Below are 19,886 nucleotides of genomic sequence, written 5' to 3'. Positions count from 1 at the left end.
AAATTTCACCAGCCATCTTATACTGAAGCGTTTTTCTCTTCCTGAATCTTTTCTAAACACGGTTAAGTGCTTGCACCTTAGAACCGGCGCTCTGATGCCAATTGAAGGATATAAAAACACTTAGAAAGGGGGGGTTTGAATAAGTGTAGTTTAAAAACTTGAGCGATAAAAATAAATTGCACAGTTATTTTTATCCTGGTTCGTTGTTAACTAAACTACTCCAGTCCACCCCCACGGAGTGATTTACCTCACCTGAGGATTTAATCCACTAATCGCAACAGATTACAATGGTTTTCCACTTAGCCCACGACTAAGTCTTCTAGAGTCTCCTGATCACAACCTGATCACTCTAGGAACAATTGCTTAGACATAAGCTAAGACTTTCTTAGAGTATCATGACCACCACGTGATCACTCTAATTACAACTGCTTAGACACAAGCTAAGACTTCCTAGAGTATCCTGATCAACACTTGATCACTCTAGTTACTTACAAATTAATGTAATCAATTCTAAGAGTATTACAAATGCTTCTGAAAAGCTATAATCACAACAGTGATATTTCTCTTAACGTTTAAGCTTAATCTCACTAATATATTACAACAGCAATGTAGTGAGCTTTGATGAAGATGAAGTTTCTGAGCTTTGAGTTGAACAGCGTTTCAGCAAGTTAATATTCACAGAATTGGTTCAGAGTTGTTAACCTTGCTTCTCATCAGAACTTCATACTTATAGGCGTTTGAGAAGATGACCGTTGGGAGCATTTAATGCTTTGCGTGTTCCGTACAGCATTGCATTTAATGTTTCACGCTTTTGTCAACTACCTCGAGCCTTGTTCACACTGTGTCTACTGACGTTGCCTTTAATAGCTTCCAACGTTCCTTTTGTCAGTCAGCGTAGCCTGCCACCTGTACTTTCTTCTGATCTGATGTTTGTGTATACAACGTTTGAATATCATCAGAGTCAAACAGCTTGGTGCATAGCATCTTCTTGTCTTCTGACCTTGAAGTACTTCTGAGCGTGATACCATGAGAACTTCAGTGCTTCTGCTTCTGATCTCAAGTTCTTCTGATGCTTCCATAGACCCATGTTCTGATTCTGCTTTGACCATCTTCTGATGTCTTGCCAGACCATGTTCTGATGTTGCATGCTGAACCTTCTGAGACAAAGCTTCTGAGCGCTGATTTGTGCATACTCTTTATATATTTCCTGAAAAGGAAATTGCAATGTATTAGAGTACCACATTATCTCACACAAAATTCATATCCTTGTTATCATCAAAACTAAGAATATTGATCAGAACAAATCTTGTTCTAACACAGATAGATTAAGATGAAGCTTGATCATAGTAAATCTTTCGTGTTTTGAGAAACGTCGAGTCTTGAGATATCATTTGCCAACATGTAGAACAACTTCCTACTCCAAGACACCATATAACTCCCTTAACTAACAACTCAGGGGAAACTATTCAAAAATTCGGTCAAGTCAAATCTCTCAACAAACCTAGTCATCCATAGCCACTAATCAAATAGAGGACCATATCATGAGCACACCCTAGAGGTGCACTAGTACGAGATCAATGATCAAATTATTTTCATACGGTTAAGATCATATCATGATCAATCAACAACTCTCGAAGGAGTCAATTGTTCCGTAAAGTACATAGATCTTAAAACTTAACCCTCTAACTACAAAGTTAATTATTTGATGGAGATTCAGGTATGTTATCTTTCTAGTCATGAATTTTACACTCACAAGTTTTATTCATTTGATCATCGAAATGTTCACAAGTACACCACTCCTTCAATGTAGTGTCGCGCAATCACAATCACACACACTTCAATCCATTCAATCTTTATGTCAAAGAACTTAGTCTCATAAATATGAATGAGTTATACCATTTTATATTTTGCAATATATTGTTTGTGAAATAACATAAATTTGTCTACTTAAAGAAATACTCATTTAAATGATCCTTATTATAAGAAAAAAAAATCATTTTCTTAGATACATTGCATAATAAATATAACAAGACTATTTATGAAACAAATATACTAATTATTCATTATACTTAAAAAAATGAACTTTTTTTTATAACAAAGATGGAAGATAATATCTTAAACCTATATTGTCATGACATATGTCTTCAATCTAAATTTTCATTTAACAAATAAAAAACATACACCAAAGTTTGACTATGCATAGAATGACCCTTTGTTCTAATCAATGAATGGCAAACCGAACTAACCCAAAAGCAACTCTCTTCAAACATTCAAATTGAATCAAATCACCAACAAACCCATAATAATACTAATAAAATAACAATAATTCATTATCACAACCCATGCAGCACTGCTTCACCTAAAAGCTCAAAAGTTAAATGCGACTATGCATTGCATTGGGTCATTCATTCTTCTCTTCTTTTCTCTCCCTTGTCAACCAATGAACCAATGTTTAGTAGTACACACACCATGTAACATTACATTACACACCCATCCAAAAAACACACTAACCGACAAAACAAAAACCATAAAAAAAATTTCAAAACCACAACGTGGCGTTTTCATAGCAAAAGCAGTCAAATTACTGATCGTCCTTTCTTATTACTGCTTCATCCATATAGCTGTATGGGTCCCATCACACCACACACACCATTCCAACTTTTTTTTTTCTCTTCTTTTCATTTCTATCTTCTCTCAATATTTGTACTATATCTTCTCCCTAAAATTCCTCTCCATATAACTAAACACTTTCCATTCACTACTAACTAGTAATAACCACCACAAAAATCTACAACAAAAAATGGTGGGTTTGAGTGTAGTTTTAGAATCTCAAAAAAGTGGTACAACTATAAGCAAGAACAACAAGAAAACTCCACAAGTTATTAACAAAACAATGATGCTTAATAACATCATTAAACAACATCCTTTTCATCATGAATCTCATTTTCAGGAACAACAACATACAACGTTTCTTGAACTATGTTTTCTCTGCAGGACAAGGTTGTTGCCAGGAAAAGACATCTATATGTACAAGTAAGTTGTTTTATATTACAAACTATTATATAAAACTTTACAATATTAATTTCTGTTTAAATATTCTAGATCTTATATTACTTTAATGTTTCATTTTTATTCTTCATTTTTTTTTTGTTTCTTAAAAAAATAACAAAAAAAATGACAAAAGAAACATTTTTTTTTATGATTCTATGTTGAGATTTTATGTATTTATTTATTTGTTTGTATTTTATTTGAAACATGAAAAATATGAAGAGGGGATAGAGCTTTCTGCAGTGTGGAATGTAGATGCAAGCAGATTTTCATGGATGAGGAAGAAAGTAACAACAATATTCAGAATGAGAACTGTTACTATGCTGCAATATCTTCATCTTTGTCTTCAACTTCATCTTCTTCAAAAGGTTCTTATCATAAAAAAGGAAGAGGAAACCAAAAAGGTGGTTTTGCTTATTGATACATGAATGAAGAAAGAAAAGTAGGTTAGAGTTAGAGAGTAGAGTGAAAATATTGTGAGAAAAAAATGGGTGGTTTTTCTTTTTATTTTTTATTTTTGTTTTGAAATAGTTATTTATGTTCCGGTTTTACCCTGGTTAATGTTGTGATAAGTTCAAAGTGTTTTGTCCTTTTGTTTCCTTGTATGAAGCTGAAACGTCCTTTCTACTTTATATTTTATTTTATTATTATGGGCTCCATTCTCCAACCTCTTTGGTTATATAGTTGTGTTTTTTTGGGTATTATAATTGACTTGGTAACTTTTTCTTGCACTCTAGATGTTTCTAGATTTGGTTTAGTGTAATTGATGGAAGTGAGTTTTTATATATTTTTTGAGAGATAGTATTTCTTACTTGCGTCCAAACAAAGATACAATATGTTGGCTTCTTCGTGGTTCATGTTAAACGTGGTTTGGCACATGAGTGGGAAAGTATAAATGCTTATCCAAACAAATGGTTAAGTGTGTGTTTGGTAATTCATTTGGAGACTGTTTCTCGAGTCTCAAAGCAAAGAAAATGTGAGAATAAAGAAGCTCCAAATGGAAGTGTTGGCCAAACACACGTAAATTTGGTTATAGGTATTAAATGTATGTTGTGTTTTACTGTGGCAAAAAATTAATGTTAAAAAAGTGTTGAGTAATGAAATTAAGATAAAAATTAATCTTAGATGTGTTTGAGGGATGCAAATTAAGATTAGTATAAATGCACATCCAAACAATGGCTAAATCTCTATTGACAGAAGATGGAGTTTAGAAGATGAAAGTGTGTGTTTTTGGGTGTTTCACTACACATAAAGGCTATAAGTGCATGATCAAATGGATTTACATTGATATAATATGAATATTTTTTTATAAAAATTATATTTAGTCTATTTTAATTTATAATTCATTTTTAAATTAATAATCGACAAATTAGTGAATGACTAAAAACCTAAATTAAATATTATTTTATAATAATAATATTAATTGAACACAATTTAATATATGGTTAAAACATAAGAAAGTGATCTCTATAAACTATGTCAATAATGTTAAAGAATTAATAATTATTTTTAAGATGATTATTTTAATTTTTTTTCACTTATCAGTTTATGTTGGTAATTTTAAGATGATTATTGTAATACACACAAATATTTTTTATCTAAGTAATATAACATATAATTTTTCTCTAAGTCAAAAAATAATTATAATTTATTCTCATTTATAAAAAGGAATGTATCAATAAATTTTTACTCCATATCATTATTTTTTGAAGGATTACTATTTATCATTATTTTTTCATGACTAGCTTTATCATTTTTTTAAAAAGAGTTTGTTTTGTTTTACTAATTTTTTAAGTTTAAAAAAATTACAAAATTTCTATTGATTTTTGTTTTATTAACCTTTGGTCGCCTAATTGTTAAAACTCTTTGATTTTAAATTTTTTATAGGTTTAATTTTTAGATTTCTAACTGAAAAAGTTATAATTGTGTAATTTATAATCAATTTTTGGTGTGAAATTAATAATAATGATATTGTAAACTAAATTAATTTTTAGATTTCTTACAGGTGATTTTTTTATTTTATTTTAAAGATATTAGTTTAGGTTCTCAAAACATGTCTTTTCATTAACTAATATTTCATCACGACTTAAAATAGACTCTTGTAACCATACAATCAGAAAAGTTTAAACTTAACGTCAAAAGGGGAGAAATAATTTTTCCAAATACTTTAATTTTTATATATTTATTTATAATAACTATAATAAATAAACAAAAATCTATATTAGTTAATTTTTTATTTATTACGAATGCATTTACACATTTACCACGTATCTAATTTAAAATTTACTGTCAAATCAAATCAATCATATCTCCTTTTAGATATGTTAATATAATAGTTAAATATGAATATACACCATTATAAAAAAATTGGAAATTTAAAACCTATAGTATATAATGTATATTTATTTCCATATATTTTAAATAATCATATTAATTAATGTGCATTGAATAGTGTAATAAATATTAGAATCTCAAATTTAAAATGATATATTAAATTAATTCTAAAATAATAAATTATTTATTCCAATATATTTATTATACAGTCTCAAAATAAATATATATTTAAAAACCTTTTACATTGTATGTGTGTAAGTATTAGTCTCTAAAAAGAAGCTCAGATATTTAAAAAAATTAATGTTTGTAGTAAAAAAAAGTATTTATAAAATTAAAATATATTGTTAATTAGGAAAAGAAATGTTAAACTATACATAAAATAACAATAATTAATTATTATTAATAAAAAATATTTTTTTTAATGAAGTGGGAGTAAACCTACCTATCACTATCAATCCAACCAACAAATAAATATGTATATAATATATAAATCAAGATATTTTAACAAGTAAAATGGGTTAAAAAAATAATTAAACTACTCAATCTTTTTTTATCATAACTTGATATAATTTGATATAATTATTTTTTATTAATCTAAAAAATAATTTGTCTGTTAAAAATAGGATAAGAAGAAATAATGTTACTTTATGAGGGTTAGACTTTGTAGGGAAGATCAAAAGTTTAATCTAAAGAGTAATTTGTTAATTATATATAAGACAGGAAGAAATAATGTTACTTCAAGAGGGTTAGATTTTGTTGGGAAGATCAAAAGTTTAAGGAGGGATTATTTTTTGCCCAATGATAGGGGTCAACTTGAATTGTCTTGGTTGGAATGCCTATCCAAGTTCTTGTGTCATGTACTAGTAAATTTTTATTTCTTGCCGTATTTTAGATTTTTCGTTTTATTTGAGTGGAATACGATTTGTACTCATTTTTTATACTTGTTACATTCATTATTATAAGTAAATTTTAATTTTTTTATATTCATTGAATATTTAATAAATCTAATTTATATATAGTCTAAATACATCATTTATTTAATAAATCTAAAAAGTCAAATTTTATTTTTATAAAAGAGAAAGGAAATACATTCTATTTGTTTATAAAAAAAAGTGTTGATATTAATATTGATTTTTTATAAATAATTATTATTGATGTTATGTGCGTTATGCTTATATTGAAATATCATTGTTTAACTTTTGTTAACTAAAAAAAATCAAAACATTTTTTTGTGTGTGTGTTTTTTCTAAAAGATATAAAAACATTTTAAAATCAATTTCAGAACTGATATAAAATTTTCTTATTTTTTAAAACAATTGGTTTTATACCGCGGGAGAAACCGATTTAAAAACTCCAAAATACCATTAAAGTAAATCTTTTGCATAGTTAGGTTTGGGAGGACACTTTTGGCTTATTATTCCTATTCCTATAGTAGTTTTGTTGGAATGTGACTTATGTCGACCATTATTACCTCTAGTGTAGGCTACACGAGTGATGGCTCTATGAATACTCTTTGTCACAATCCTTTAAATTATGGTAAGAGTTTGTGGTTCTTACAAGTTACAGCATCACCATTCCAGCTCCCTTGGCTTTGGGAAATTGAATAGTTGTTTTTAACCATAAAGACAATACAAAATACTATATTAGTCATTATTGGTTGAGTTTTTTGTTAGTATCATTTAAAGGAATATTTGTCCGGGTAAATAATAATGCAAGATTCCTTTCGAAGTTGGACTTTGGCTTATACTACTAGCACACTATACTTGATATTTCTAATCTCTCAAAATTAATATATTAATATATATATATATATATATATATATATATATATATATATATATATATATATATATATATATATATATATATATATATATATATATATATACACACATATATATATATACATCAATATATTTCATGTGTAATAAAATTTATTTCGAATTTCTTAACGACGAAAATGAATATGTGCAGACTTAACTGAGATTTTTTTACTGATGAGATTGGGGACATGAGGTTTTACGATGGGACAGACCATTGTCAAAGTCGTCCTAAGTAAAATGGTCAAACATAAAAAAATCATGTTCGAACAATCAATATATTTTTATACTATTTGTCTTTGACACTTATGATTTTGTAGAACCGAAAGCAATTGATTTTTTATCGAGTGTATAAAAGCTTATACATATCAATATTGTATCTTATAGATTAATTAATATAATTTTTAAAAGAATTGATTCGGTCATCCAAAAAAAAATCGAATTTTACTGTTCGATTATCTTTTGACTCAGTATAAGCTTATTTATTAATTTAATTAAAATTATTGAATTTCATATATATATATATATATATATATATATATATATATATATATATTCACATATTTTTAGTAAAATAATGATAGTCTGTTATATAAAAAATATTTTTATAGACAATATGTAATTAAAATACAGTCAAGGGCCAACATAACATTTTAAGTTTGGATATTAGTAAACTTGAAAGATTAAACTGGACAGTAAAATTATAATAACATTTATTAAGACACGGTTTTGACATTAGTAATTTATTTAAATTATCTATTTAGAATATACTTGTAGTATATACTGTGATATTTATTTAATTAATCTTTTGTTAAAGTTAGAAGATCTACCGGCACAATTAAAATTCTTAAGCTAGTAGTCGTTTTCATAGAAAGTAAAAGGACTAGTAGTTGAATGCCTTGTGTTTTTATGTTGAAGTGAACTAGTCTTTATGAAAATACAAGAGTTGCGGTGTGTTGGAGAATATAGGTACATTATTAATGTTTTCTTAAATATATTATAACTTCAACGTTTTGATAGTACCGAAAGCCATAAATAACCATGGAATTTAATTTATCTTTTCAAGTTTGCGGAGTTGAAATCAGTGTAATTTTTGGGGGTTGTAATAGGATATTCTTCTAATATACTGGTATTGTTTACAGTAACTTCTTATCCATAATTTTGAACTACGGTATGTAACCGTAAATATGATCACAATATTGTTGATCTGGTCTAAACTAATGGCATCGTGGTATAATTATATTGCGAATTAAAATCGTGTATGTTTTTTTTTTTTTTTTTTTAAAAGTCAAATATATTAATAAACTGGGGCACTAGGGGTGCTCAAGCCTATTACAAAACTCTCCAACAGGAAGAAAACGGGAAAATTGCTAACCATTAAAATCGTGTATGTGACTTCATCAAAAAATACACAAGATAATTTCATCTATGTTTGTTTATGTTGATGTGTAATTGCATATTCACTATTAGTTGTTAGATTGTTTTGGACCTTTTGTTGAGCTTTAATTAATTTGTTTAATATACGTTTAGTATATATTGTATTTTTTGTTTTGTAATTGGTAACTGTGTAGACTTATTCTTGTAAGTGTTTTCAATTAATTAAGTTAGTTAAAAAAAATTCTCTCTTCTTCCATCTTCATCTTGTTTATCCTGTTGTGTTGTGCTCCAACAATCGGTATCTAGAGCACTGATTCAGATCCACGGGAAGGGGAAACACGAGTGTACGTGAGGTATGTGATTGTTTTGATTTTAGATTCATTCAATTCACAGTGAATTGAAGATCCAAATCATATCGAGATCACTTTTTTTATTTCAAGGGATCAGGAAACACGAGTGTTGTTTGGCATTCAAGATGCGCTTGATCTTGTCAACGACGATTACACGCTGGTTGTTGCGAATGCAATAGAAGTGCAAAGAAACATGCAACGAGAAACGGGGAAGATGAATCAGAAAACGTTGTTCTACATCCATCAGTGTGTGGATGCTAATGTGTTTAAAAAGATCTCTAATTCGACGACGGTGAAGGCTGCGTTGGACACACTGTTACGGTGCTGTGGAGGTGATGCATCAGTGAAGAAGGTGAAGCTTCAGTCTCTATGTAAGTAGTATGAGAATCTCAATATTGAGAACAATGAGAAGGTACATAAAAACATCTCCAGAGTGATTCTGATCACTAATGAGATGAAAGCTTGTGGAGAAACGCTCTTAGAACAAGTGATTATTGAGAAGGTGCTAAAATCTATTACTCCTCAGTTTGATTATATTGTTGTAGCTATTGAAGATTCTAAGGATCTGAGCACCATGACAATTGAAGAGCTGCAAAGCAATTTAGAAGCATAAGAGTTACGTCTAGCTGAGAGAACCTTTAAGAGAGGGGTAGAGTAGGCTCTGAAGGCGTCTTCTGGTAGGAAGAGTCAGAAGCCTTCTTGGTCAGCAGCCAATAAGAGACATGGTGGTTATCGGAAGTCAGAAGCATCCAACTCTGATGAGAAGAAACAACAGAATGGAAGGGAGAAGTTTGACAAGAAGAAATTCAATGCTACTGCTGTAAGAAATTTGGCCATTATGCTTATGAGTGTTTGTCAAATAAAGGAAAGAAGTCGGAGGAAGCAAACATAGCCAGAGATTTTGATGATGAACCTCTAATATCGATAGCTACTGAGTTTAATAATAGTGAATTGTCAGAATGGAGGTATATTGATATTGGCTACTCAAATCACATATCTTGAAACAAACAATGGTTGGTAGACTTTGACTCTAGAAAGAGGACAAAGATTAGATATGTTAATGATAAGTTCCTTAATGCCAAAGGAATGGAAAATTTTATAATCAAAGTGAAGAATGGTAAAACTGTTCTGATCAAAGTGTTTTGTATGTTCCTGGGATGAAGGGCAATCTAATGAGTGTAGGTCAGCTAATTGAGAAAGGTTTCTCAGTTACTATAAAGGGAAATCTCTAAAGTTGTATAATTCTGATCAAAATCTGATTATGCAATCTGAGAAGGGGAAGCAACAGAACTTTCAAGGTGAATGTGGAGGCAGCTGAAACTAAATGCCTTAGTGAATAAGACGTTGAAGGTGACAGCGAGCTATGTCATAAGAGATTGGGGCATCTGAACTTCAGAAGCTTGTGGCATCTTAGTTCTAAGAGGATGGTACATGGAATTCCAAATATTGTGAAGCCTAAGAAGTCATGTGAGGTATACATGAAAGGTAAGCAACCTAGATTTCTATTTGCATCAGAAGCGGTTTCAAGAGTAAAGCATGCTTTGGGAGTTGTGCATTCTAATGTGTGTGGTCCATTCCTAGAACCTTCACTTGGAGGAAACAAGTATTATATGTCATTTGTGGATGAGTTCACAAAAATGATATGGGTAGCACTCACCAATTTTAAGCATGAGATTTTTATTCTATTTCTGAAGTTTAAGGTGAAAGCAGCAAAACAAAGTGGTCAGAAGCTGAAGATTCTCATAATTGATGGTGGAGGTGAGTATAACTCTATAGAGTGCATACAGTTCTGTGAAAAAATGGAGTTGAGCATGAAGTGACGTCTCCATATACTCCACAACATAATGGTCTTGCTAAAAGAAGAGGTCGTACTTTGCTTGTTATAACAAGGAGCATGTTGAAGGAGAAGAAGCTACCTCACTCGTTATGGGGAGAAGTTGTTGCCACTGCAACATATGTGCTCAACAGGTGTCCAACTAAGAAGCTGAAGGAAGTTGTTCCTTTTGAGAACTGAACTGGAGATAAGGAAAGTGGGATTCATCTTAGAGTATTTGTTTACGTTTGCTATAAACATGTTCCAGATGCTAAGAGAAAGAAGTTGGATGATATAAGTAAAGTAATGTTACTGGTGGGGTACCATAGTACAAGTGCTTATGAGCTTTATTGTAAAATCTCTAAGAAGGTAGATTTAAATTGAGATGTCATGGTGAAAGAGTCAGAAACTTGGGATTGGAATGCGTCTAATTTTTTCTCTGGTGTTAGAGGTGCTTCTAAATGAAGTTTGGAAGATGTTTATGAAAATGAGTCAGAATCAGAAGATGATTTTGATTCTGAAGGTGAATCAGAGTTTGAAAGGGACTCTAAAGGTAACTCTGACGGATACTCTAGAAGTGATCCAGACATTGAAAATGATCCATATTCTGACGATGACTTAGTTTCTGGTGGTAGTCATGCTTTTGGAAGCAATCAGGCTTTTGAAGTTCATGTTTCTGGAAGTAGTCATTCTTCTGAAGGTGGTAATTATGAAGGAAGTTTTTTGGGAGGAGGTCCAGAAGGTAGTGACCACAAAGGATAAGACAAATACCCATAATATTTGCAGAGTTTGACCTGTTACGTGATACTAAAATAGATTCTGAAGGCGAAGCCATTCAGTGTGCCATGTTAGTAGACTATGGACTTGTGAATACACAAGAAACACTCAAGAAGAAAGTCAAGTTAAATTCCATGAAAGAAGAACTTAAAGCTATATAAAGAATCAAGACTCGGAAGTTGACTGAGCTCTCAAAGAAGAAGATAGCCATCAACGTCATATGGATTTTCCAGGTGAAGTTGAAGCCAGATGGAACAATTGGAAAACATAAAGGAAGGTTAATAGCTAGAGGTTTTCTTTGGAAACCTGGGCTAGATTACTTTGAGGTGTTTGCACCTGTATCTAGACATGAAACAATCAAGTTTTTGATTGCTATAGCTGCTAATAGAAATTGGTCTATGATACATATGGATCTTAAATATACATTTATGAATGGTCCTTTATAAGAAGAAGTTTATGTGTCACAAACTCTTGGATTTTTGGAAAAGAATCAGGAAGGAATGGTGTACATGTTGCATAAAGCCTTTTATCGATTGAAGCAAGCGCCCATAGCTTGGAATTTGAACATTGATTCATTTTTCATAAAGTAGAGGTTTCAGAAATGTGAGATGGAATATGGTGTTTATTTTCCTCACACTTTTGGAGGCAATATGATTATGGTGTGTCTTTATGTTGATGACATAATGCTGACAGAGAGTTGTTCTTATGAGATAGTCAAGTTTAAGAAGGTGTTGATGAATGAATTTGAGATAACTGACCTAGAAAAATTGGTATACTTTCAAGGGATGGAGATTTTATACTCTGAGAAGGGTATCATTCTGCATTAGCTGAAGTATGAACTTGAGCTTCTAAAGAGATTTGGGTTAACAAATTGCAAGTCTGCAGCCACACCTTCTGATACGAATCACAAGTTAGATTCTTATGCTGAGGGTGATGATGTAGATGCTACAACTTTTAAACAGTTGGTTAGCTCGCTGATATATCTCTATAATATCATATATGACATCTGTTATGCAGTTGGAATAGTGAGTAGGTTTATGAATAGACCCAAGTGGTTACATTACCAAGATGCATATAAGACTCTGAGGTATATTAAGGGAATTCTGAAGTTTTGAGTTTTATTCCCATTAGTGTATGGGATTGTAAATGCGCCCTGTCTTTCTTTTTCTCAAGAGTTTTCATACCTTGAAGAATCGCACTACATGTCTCAGTCAGAATGATTTGTTCGACATTAGTAGTACATTTCTTTGTTATGATGTCTTTCATGAATTTGGTATAAATAGGAATTTGCTCAAGTTCCTCCAAGAATGGGATATTTATTTCAAGCTTCTTGAACATCTCCAAGAATTTCTCAATTTTTTTTTCAAGTTGACCTTTCTTCTTTTGTCTCTAAGGATAAGGGAGTTTAACAATTGGCTTGACATTATTCTCCTTTTCCTTTTCGACTACATGTGTAATGACAACCTCCTCATTCTTTTTTTGAGGTTCCATAATTTCCAACTCCACTTCCAATAATCCATCATCTTCCTCTAGTATTTCTTACGAACTATATGCACCTTTTTCACTTCTTGTCACAACATCACTTACATTATTATGCTCTATAGGATTTATAATTGTACCACTAGGTAATGTACCTTGGGTTTGAGAGCTCGAGGCTAATTGTTGTGCTATTTGATCCATCTGGACTTCAATATTTTTGATAGACGCCGAGGTGTTCCTCTGATTTTTTCTTGTTTCTTCTTGGAATTGAATATTGTGAGCGGTCATTTTTTCAATAGCAATTTCCTAATCTATTTTCTTAGGGGCTTGTTAATGCTGTTGTTGTTGGTATTGATTCTGATATTGGCTTTGACCTTGTTGTGGAACATTACCTTTCTAATCTTTCTAGGAAAAGTTTGGATGATTTTTTCATCCTGGATTATACGTGTTCGAATAAGGATTGTTCTACTTCAAAAAAATTATTTCTTCAATTTCTTTCTAAAGACTCTCCTTCTTTCTGCTTAAAATCCACAATATCATATATTTTGTGAATATAAATAGAAGTAGGAAAGTATTCATTCTGAAACATTTTCTCCATCTCTTCCCAAGTAGTAATACTCATAACAGGTAATGAGTAAAGTCATTCTTCCATATCTTTAGAAAGTGTGAATGAGAACATTCTTAGTTTCTTTGCTTCTTCAGAATGCCCCTCAATCTTCAGAGTAGTGCTTATAATAAGAAACCTTTGCAAATGCTTATTTGCATCTTTATTTATATTTCCTGAGAAAGTTCTTTTCTCAAGCTGTCGAATTGTTGTAGGGTTAAACTGAAAGTTTGCAACATTGACCAGTTGATTCACAATAGTCAACCGGTCGGATGGAGCAGCTGCTCCCCCATAGTATCCAAGGAGTCTCTCAGGTGGTGGAAGATTTTCTCCCATATTTTCTTCTTCACTTTCATATTCGGAACCTGAATGAACTTAGATAGTTTCTTCTTCAGATTCTAGTTTAGTCAAACGAGCTTATCTGCGTCTTGCGTGAAAAGTTCTTTCTATTTCTGCGTCGAAAGGAAATTCATGTTCAGGCTTTTCTAGCATAAAAAGATTAGACATAAATTATTAATAAAAAAATAAAGATAAAATTGTAACAGAAAATAAAATTTTAGTCACAGAGCAACAAAATTTCAACTGAACTACAATCAAACTCTATATTTTGGCAGTCCCCGACAACGACGCCAAAAACTTGATCGAAAAAATAGCAAGTGTACTATTTTGTCTTTTGCAGTAATAAGGGGTAAATTCCCCGAATGTCAATCTCATGGATTGCGTACTAAATATCGAGTTCAATTCGTGGTTTAGTTAAATAAAGCTATTATGGGGTTTTGTTTAATGGTTGGTAATAAGCAATAAGTACAAATAAGCAAAATATAAAAATGGCTTTTTCACATATATGAGGAAATGCTAGGGTAAAGTGTATGATTTATCCTATCACAATCTTGAATCTTGATTTCTTCAACAGTTTAAAATATTCAATTACCAGATCTTTAGAGTATTTTCCTTTAAAGCCTTAAAGGCAAAACTTTGAGCTTTTATCCTAAATCCTGAGTCCTTAGATATTTATGATAAACCCAACCCTTGGTTATATCAAAATTTAGTCGGTAACTATAGTTTATCCCTAGTCCTATGTAATAATTTCTATAGTTTAATTCCACAAAAACCCTGACAATGACAATTCATCCTAATTGTTAACCATGGATAAATCCTAGTTTATTCGACAAGGAAAGCATTATGAACATCATGCAATCAAATTGAATAAGAAAAACATATATATTAAAGAAATCTGAAATCAAAGTTGTTTACATAATAAAATCAGGGACATCCCCTAGCATTAGGGGGTTTAGCTACTCATATTGTTCAAAGTAATTTCAATAATATAAGAATTAGACATTACAAATTAATGATGAATTTTGGTCTTTAATTGCTTCCGCTCATGAAAATTCTTTGTTCGCCAATACTCTCATACACTTCAATTCTCATTCATGAATTTCTTCTCTGCAAAAAAGGTCCTTTCAATCCTTGTGAAAACTCTCCTAAATAGTAAAAGTTTCATTGGTTTGGTTCGAAAAGCCCAAAATTCCCTTCCGGGTAAACACATGGGAAAAATCAGCAAAAATGGTCCAAAACAGCGCCTTGGCCAACACGGCCTATGTCAGCTAACACGGGTGGCCGTGTTGACCCTCTGAAATCCAATTCTCAAAATCACACTTCCAGCATTGTTGACACGGCCCGTGTCAGGTGACACGGGTGGCCATGTCAGCCCTTTAATTCCCCTCTATCATCAGCCTTCCATCCTGACACGGCCCGTGTCAGGCCTCCTGAAGCATGAACAAATCTTTTCGGAAACTTCTCATTTTTTGAATTTCTTGTTCCTAGACCTTTCGAACTTATACCTGAACCTGGAGATATTCACAACAGCAAACCAACGCATAAAACGAATAAAAGCCGAAATAAAACTTAAAACAATAAAACTCGCACAGTACACAAAGACGATGAAAATGACTCAAACGATAACAAAATACGAAACGAACCACTGCAGATTACCTGGATTATTTTCGAACAAGTGACATAAACATAGTACAAATGGTGACCGATCACATATCTTTGTCATAACTTGTCTTTTCAACTTTTGGAACCCAATTCTTTTTGCGCCCTCTTGTGTTAGTGGAATACATATTATCTCTAGAATTATAAGCATGTATACTTCTCGTTTTGTTTCAACATATTCTTTGTTGAAGTGAGAAGGAGAAACATAATTTTTAATATCATAACTGTTCTTAACAAAGCAAAATCAAGCGACATAACCATTTTTCTTGCGATACTTACACTTAAGAGTATTGCACTTAGAGATTTTATTTTCAAGGCATATATTGCTAAAACTTTAAATATTAGGTCCATAAACTAGGCCAACCTTATTTATGATGCTCTTTTATTTCCAAGAAGGAGATTCAAGTTATCTCTTACCTAGTGAATTTATCAAATGTTTTTGTAAATCCTTGTTTTCACTTTTTAAAATATCACATTGATCAAACCGGACAGATTAATTTAATACTTCATGAGAAGGGAGAAAGATTCGAGTTATAATATTTTCATTTCTTTAATATTTTCTATTTCTTCCAAAAGTCTTTTTTTTTTCAAATTCGATGGAAGAAATAGTGTTTTTAGAAGTGGATACAAGATGTTTTAACTTACTTGTTTATTTATTTAAGTTCTTGCAAATGCGAAATAAATCATGATAGGAGAAATGTGATGCTGCCTCATTTTCTTAATGATCTATCATGAGACAAATGTTCCTTCTTCTTCATTTGGGAATTATGTGTTATTATTATCCCAAGATATGCAGGCCTTATTTTACTTCTTTTTGAGTTTTCTTGAAGTTTCTTTGATTCTATTCTAGTACCTTTCCAGTTCTGGTTTTGGGGACAATTTGGTCTCATGTGCCTTTTCTTTATGAATTTATGGCATTTATGAGTGAATGAGGAAACACCACTGAGGAAACACTAGTGAGGAAACACCAAATCCTCCGACGTGTTTGGGAGAATGGAATCAAATAATATTCGATGCCCAATGGAATTATAGTGATTAGAGAGACTTTGCTAGGGACACGTTTCATCAATCGAAGAATCGACATCAACTGAACCTAAATAAATCAATCATGCTAAATGATGCTAGACCAACTTGAAATTATATGAATTAGTATAGATTGGTTACAATAACATTGTTGCTATCTGACCTGGTATATTTTATCGACCCACGCCAACGAGCTTCGTCATCATACGCCCAATAACCAACCCCACAACATTACCAAACCCAACAACATTGTCAGCCCAACCAAACCCAACAACCAATCCCACAATATTACGAAACCACATACACCCAAACTCGCGACTAATTCATGCCGCACACCTAAACACAAAACCAAAAGCTTGAACCATACCGCCACTAAACATATGCTGCCACCACATCTTACCACAACATCGATGACACATAGATACCACCAGATCTGTCGCGCCATAAAAAAATACAAATTCGCCACCGAACTTTATTTATTCCAAAGGAAAAAGAAAATGTCGAGAAAACCCCTAAAAGTGAAAGAAAATGCTATCGCAATCAATTCAGGTTCTGGAGTCGATTATGCAAGGCAGATGTATTAGCATCCCTCACGTCCAATGTAGTCAACGGGAACTGTTTTATTTGTTTTGCATGTAAGGATGTTGTTATCTAAAGGTTACTTGCTATTAATGATAATTGGATTTAAATAAAGGGGGAAAATAAGTTTTTAATTAATATGCTCCCCTCGATTTTGAAACCTCGTGCCTACGTATCTCTATAGTGCAATGAAGAAATCAGAGCCTCATAGTTCATGGGTAAAAAATAACTATTTGTTGATTATTTTTATTGAACGATGTTATCGTTCGTGTTCTAGCAGTTAAATGTTGCTTGTATGTTCATATGTGAGGCTTAAACGTTGTTTGTAGTGGGGTAGAACGAAAATATTTTGTCCTTTCTGAAAATGTTTTTGAATGAAACCCTAAGGCAAAAATGAAGGTTGATTGGTTGAAGGTTAATTAGTAGGAGATGTGTAATAGATGGTCCTTAAGACTACAGTTATCTAGATATACGGGGAATCAGGAAGAATACACCACCAATTCCTTTTTCATCCTTTAATTACGAACAAATTGCCTTGATTTGAATCACGCTAAAGTCTATGAATGGAGGTGAATACTTTGGACAACTAGGTCATATGTCCCATATCCAAATATATTTAGAATAAGGATAGGAATACACCCTTTTATTCTTTTTCATTTGCTTAAGGCTCGTGTTGCACGATTCGCGTCGTATTTATAAGGTATTTTTGAGGTTATTTGTAAAAAGAGATTCAGTCTTATGTGAGAAAAAAAAAGAGAAGAAAATGGTGAAAGATAGGGATTTGATCCTAATATTATCATGCAAATAATTGTACTTATCTTTAAAGTTTTTTTGTAAGGGAAAAGTCCTAAGGGAACATGTCTCGATTTTTGGTTCAAGACATGAAAATACTATTTTCAAATTTAACTAATCAAATACATGAAACTCAATTAATTAAACTAAAAAAACCTTAAGGGAGCATGAAAAATTATAGGTCAATATATTTCGTGAACTTATAGCAAAATAATCAAGCAAAAAGTCCAAACAACAACCATAAAATAAAGATAAAATTGTAACAAAAATAGAGTAAAAAGCTCTAATTTCTATACACTAATAAGTCAACCAAACCTATAAACAAATTCTAAGTCTAAAGATTATCTAGAGAAATATCCTAAAAGGATTAAAGAAACTATCTAAAAAAAATTAAAATGAAGTATACTATATATTAGTATGTATGTAATGGTGTAAGAAAATAGAAAAATTAGTAATAGGTTGAAGCAATAAAACAATGTTGGCCCAATGCTCTAATTGTGCATAAAAAGTAAAAAAAGAGAAGGGTACAGAAAGAAGATGAGCTGAGCCGCAAGATATAATATATTAAAACTAAAAAAAAGAAATAAAAAAAATCACTGGACCGGACGGTCTGGCTGAACCGGACCGGTCCAAACTCACCTCTCTTCACTCACGCATCTGTTCACGATGTAGAAGGAAAAAACAAAAAAAGCATCAGCCTAAAACATGGAGACGAATTCTAATGGGTTTTTCAATTCTAATATCATTTATATGTCGTTACTAAAATGGGGTTGGATTTGGGATGTTAGAAATTCAAAAAAGTATTTTTTGAGTTTATGTCAAAGGTTGAGTTTCATGAGAAAAAAGTGATTATTTTCATAAGCTAATTCATGCTACATGTTAGAATTAAGCTAAAATCAATACTATATTAATTCTATGCTAAAGCTATGAAAAGAATTGATTCAAGAATTGTTATGCTAATTGAATTGTGGTTTGGGTGAAATAAGTGCTTATGGAAAAAGCTATTTTACTCTATGCCTAAGATTAATGCTATTCTATGATAAAATGAAACTATATGCTAGAACTACACTTATACAATGTCAAGAATGCTTATGTTGATTTTTCTAGCTACTTGAATTGAGATTTTTGGTGTTAAATTAAGTGCTTTTTTGAATAAGCTTTTCCAAAACAATAGTATAAATTAAGACTCTCTACCACATGCATTCAACAAGAATCATTCATACAAGCATATAAATGGCAATGACATGAAAACAAGGATGATGTTGATTTACCAACGAAGCGGAGATTTGCTCTGGTTAATGTTGAAAGTTGTCAAAGAATCAACTTATAAGAAACCCAAAAAACTTCAAAAGGTAAGCTCCTATACTTTCATTAATCTTCAAGCTTGATGATGATGATTGAATATATAAATTGATGAATATACTTGAATTGTGATGATTGAAAGTGGTGAATTTTTTATGTTGAAATTGTTTGAATTGTTGTAGCTTGATGAACACTTGAATCTTGATGGAAATTATGGATAGAAAGTGATGAAGAATTTTTAAATGATTGTGGGTAAGTTCCACCAAGTCATAACCTCAATGTGATGTTCTAAAATGGAGATGAAGATGAAATTTGGTGATCGTTAGGGAGTGAAGAAGACAGAATGTAGAAATTGTGAGAGATGGTGAGAAAAATTGTGAGAAAATGTTAAAGTGGTTATGGTAGCGATGGATGTTAATTGTAATGGTTAATCCCAAAATTGTGAAAAATCACATGTTTATATAGTTTTTCTGATTGATTGTGGGTACTTGAATTGTGATCCGAGTGAGAAGTTTATCAATAGTTGGAAATTAGTTTGAGCTTAAGTTGTGGATCACTAACCTCAACTGTGGATCAATTATTAAGTAGGG

At 31.4% G+C, this 19,886-nt stretch overlaps 1 protein-coding gene across 1 annotated transcript; it reads left to right on the top strand.

Moving 5' to 3' along the window:
• Positions 1 to 2,611: 2,611 nt before the first annotated feature.
• Positions 2,612 to 3,707, top strand: LOC131599666 (FCS-Like Zinc finger 15-like). The gene is made up of 2 exons (XM_058871949.1): positions 2,612 to 3,033; positions 3,271 to 3,707. The coding sequence occupies exons 1-2, from the start codon at positions 2,801 to 2,803 to the stop codon at positions 3,467 to 3,469; spliced, it is 432 nt and encodes a 143-aa protein (XP_058727932.1). The 5' UTR covers positions 2,612 to 2,800; the 3' UTR covers positions 3,470 to 3,707.
• Positions 3,708 to 19,886: the final 16,179 nt, after the last annotated feature.

This window comes from Vicia villosa, linkage group LG4 (assembly GCF_029867415.1).
Source record: "Vicia villosa cultivar HV-30 ecotype Madison, WI linkage group LG4, Vvil1.0, whole genome shotgun sequence".
Taxonomy (NCBI): Eukaryota; Viridiplantae; Streptophyta; class Magnoliopsida; order Fabales; family Fabaceae; genus Vicia; species Vicia villosa.
The sequence above is the reverse complement of the archived record's forward strand: the minus strand, read 5'-3'. Positions and strand labels throughout refer to the sequence as shown.

Excerpts from the sequence above, each read along its gene's own strand:
- LOC131599666 (XM_058871949.1), top strand. The coding sequence starts at position 2,801 with ATGGTGGGTTTGAGTGTAGTTTTAGAATCTCAAAAAAGTGGTACAACT. Across the intron at positions 3,034-3,270 it reads AAAGACATCTATATGTACAA|AGGGGATAGAGCTTTCTGCA; the intron begins GTAAGTTGTTTT and ends AAAAATATGAAG.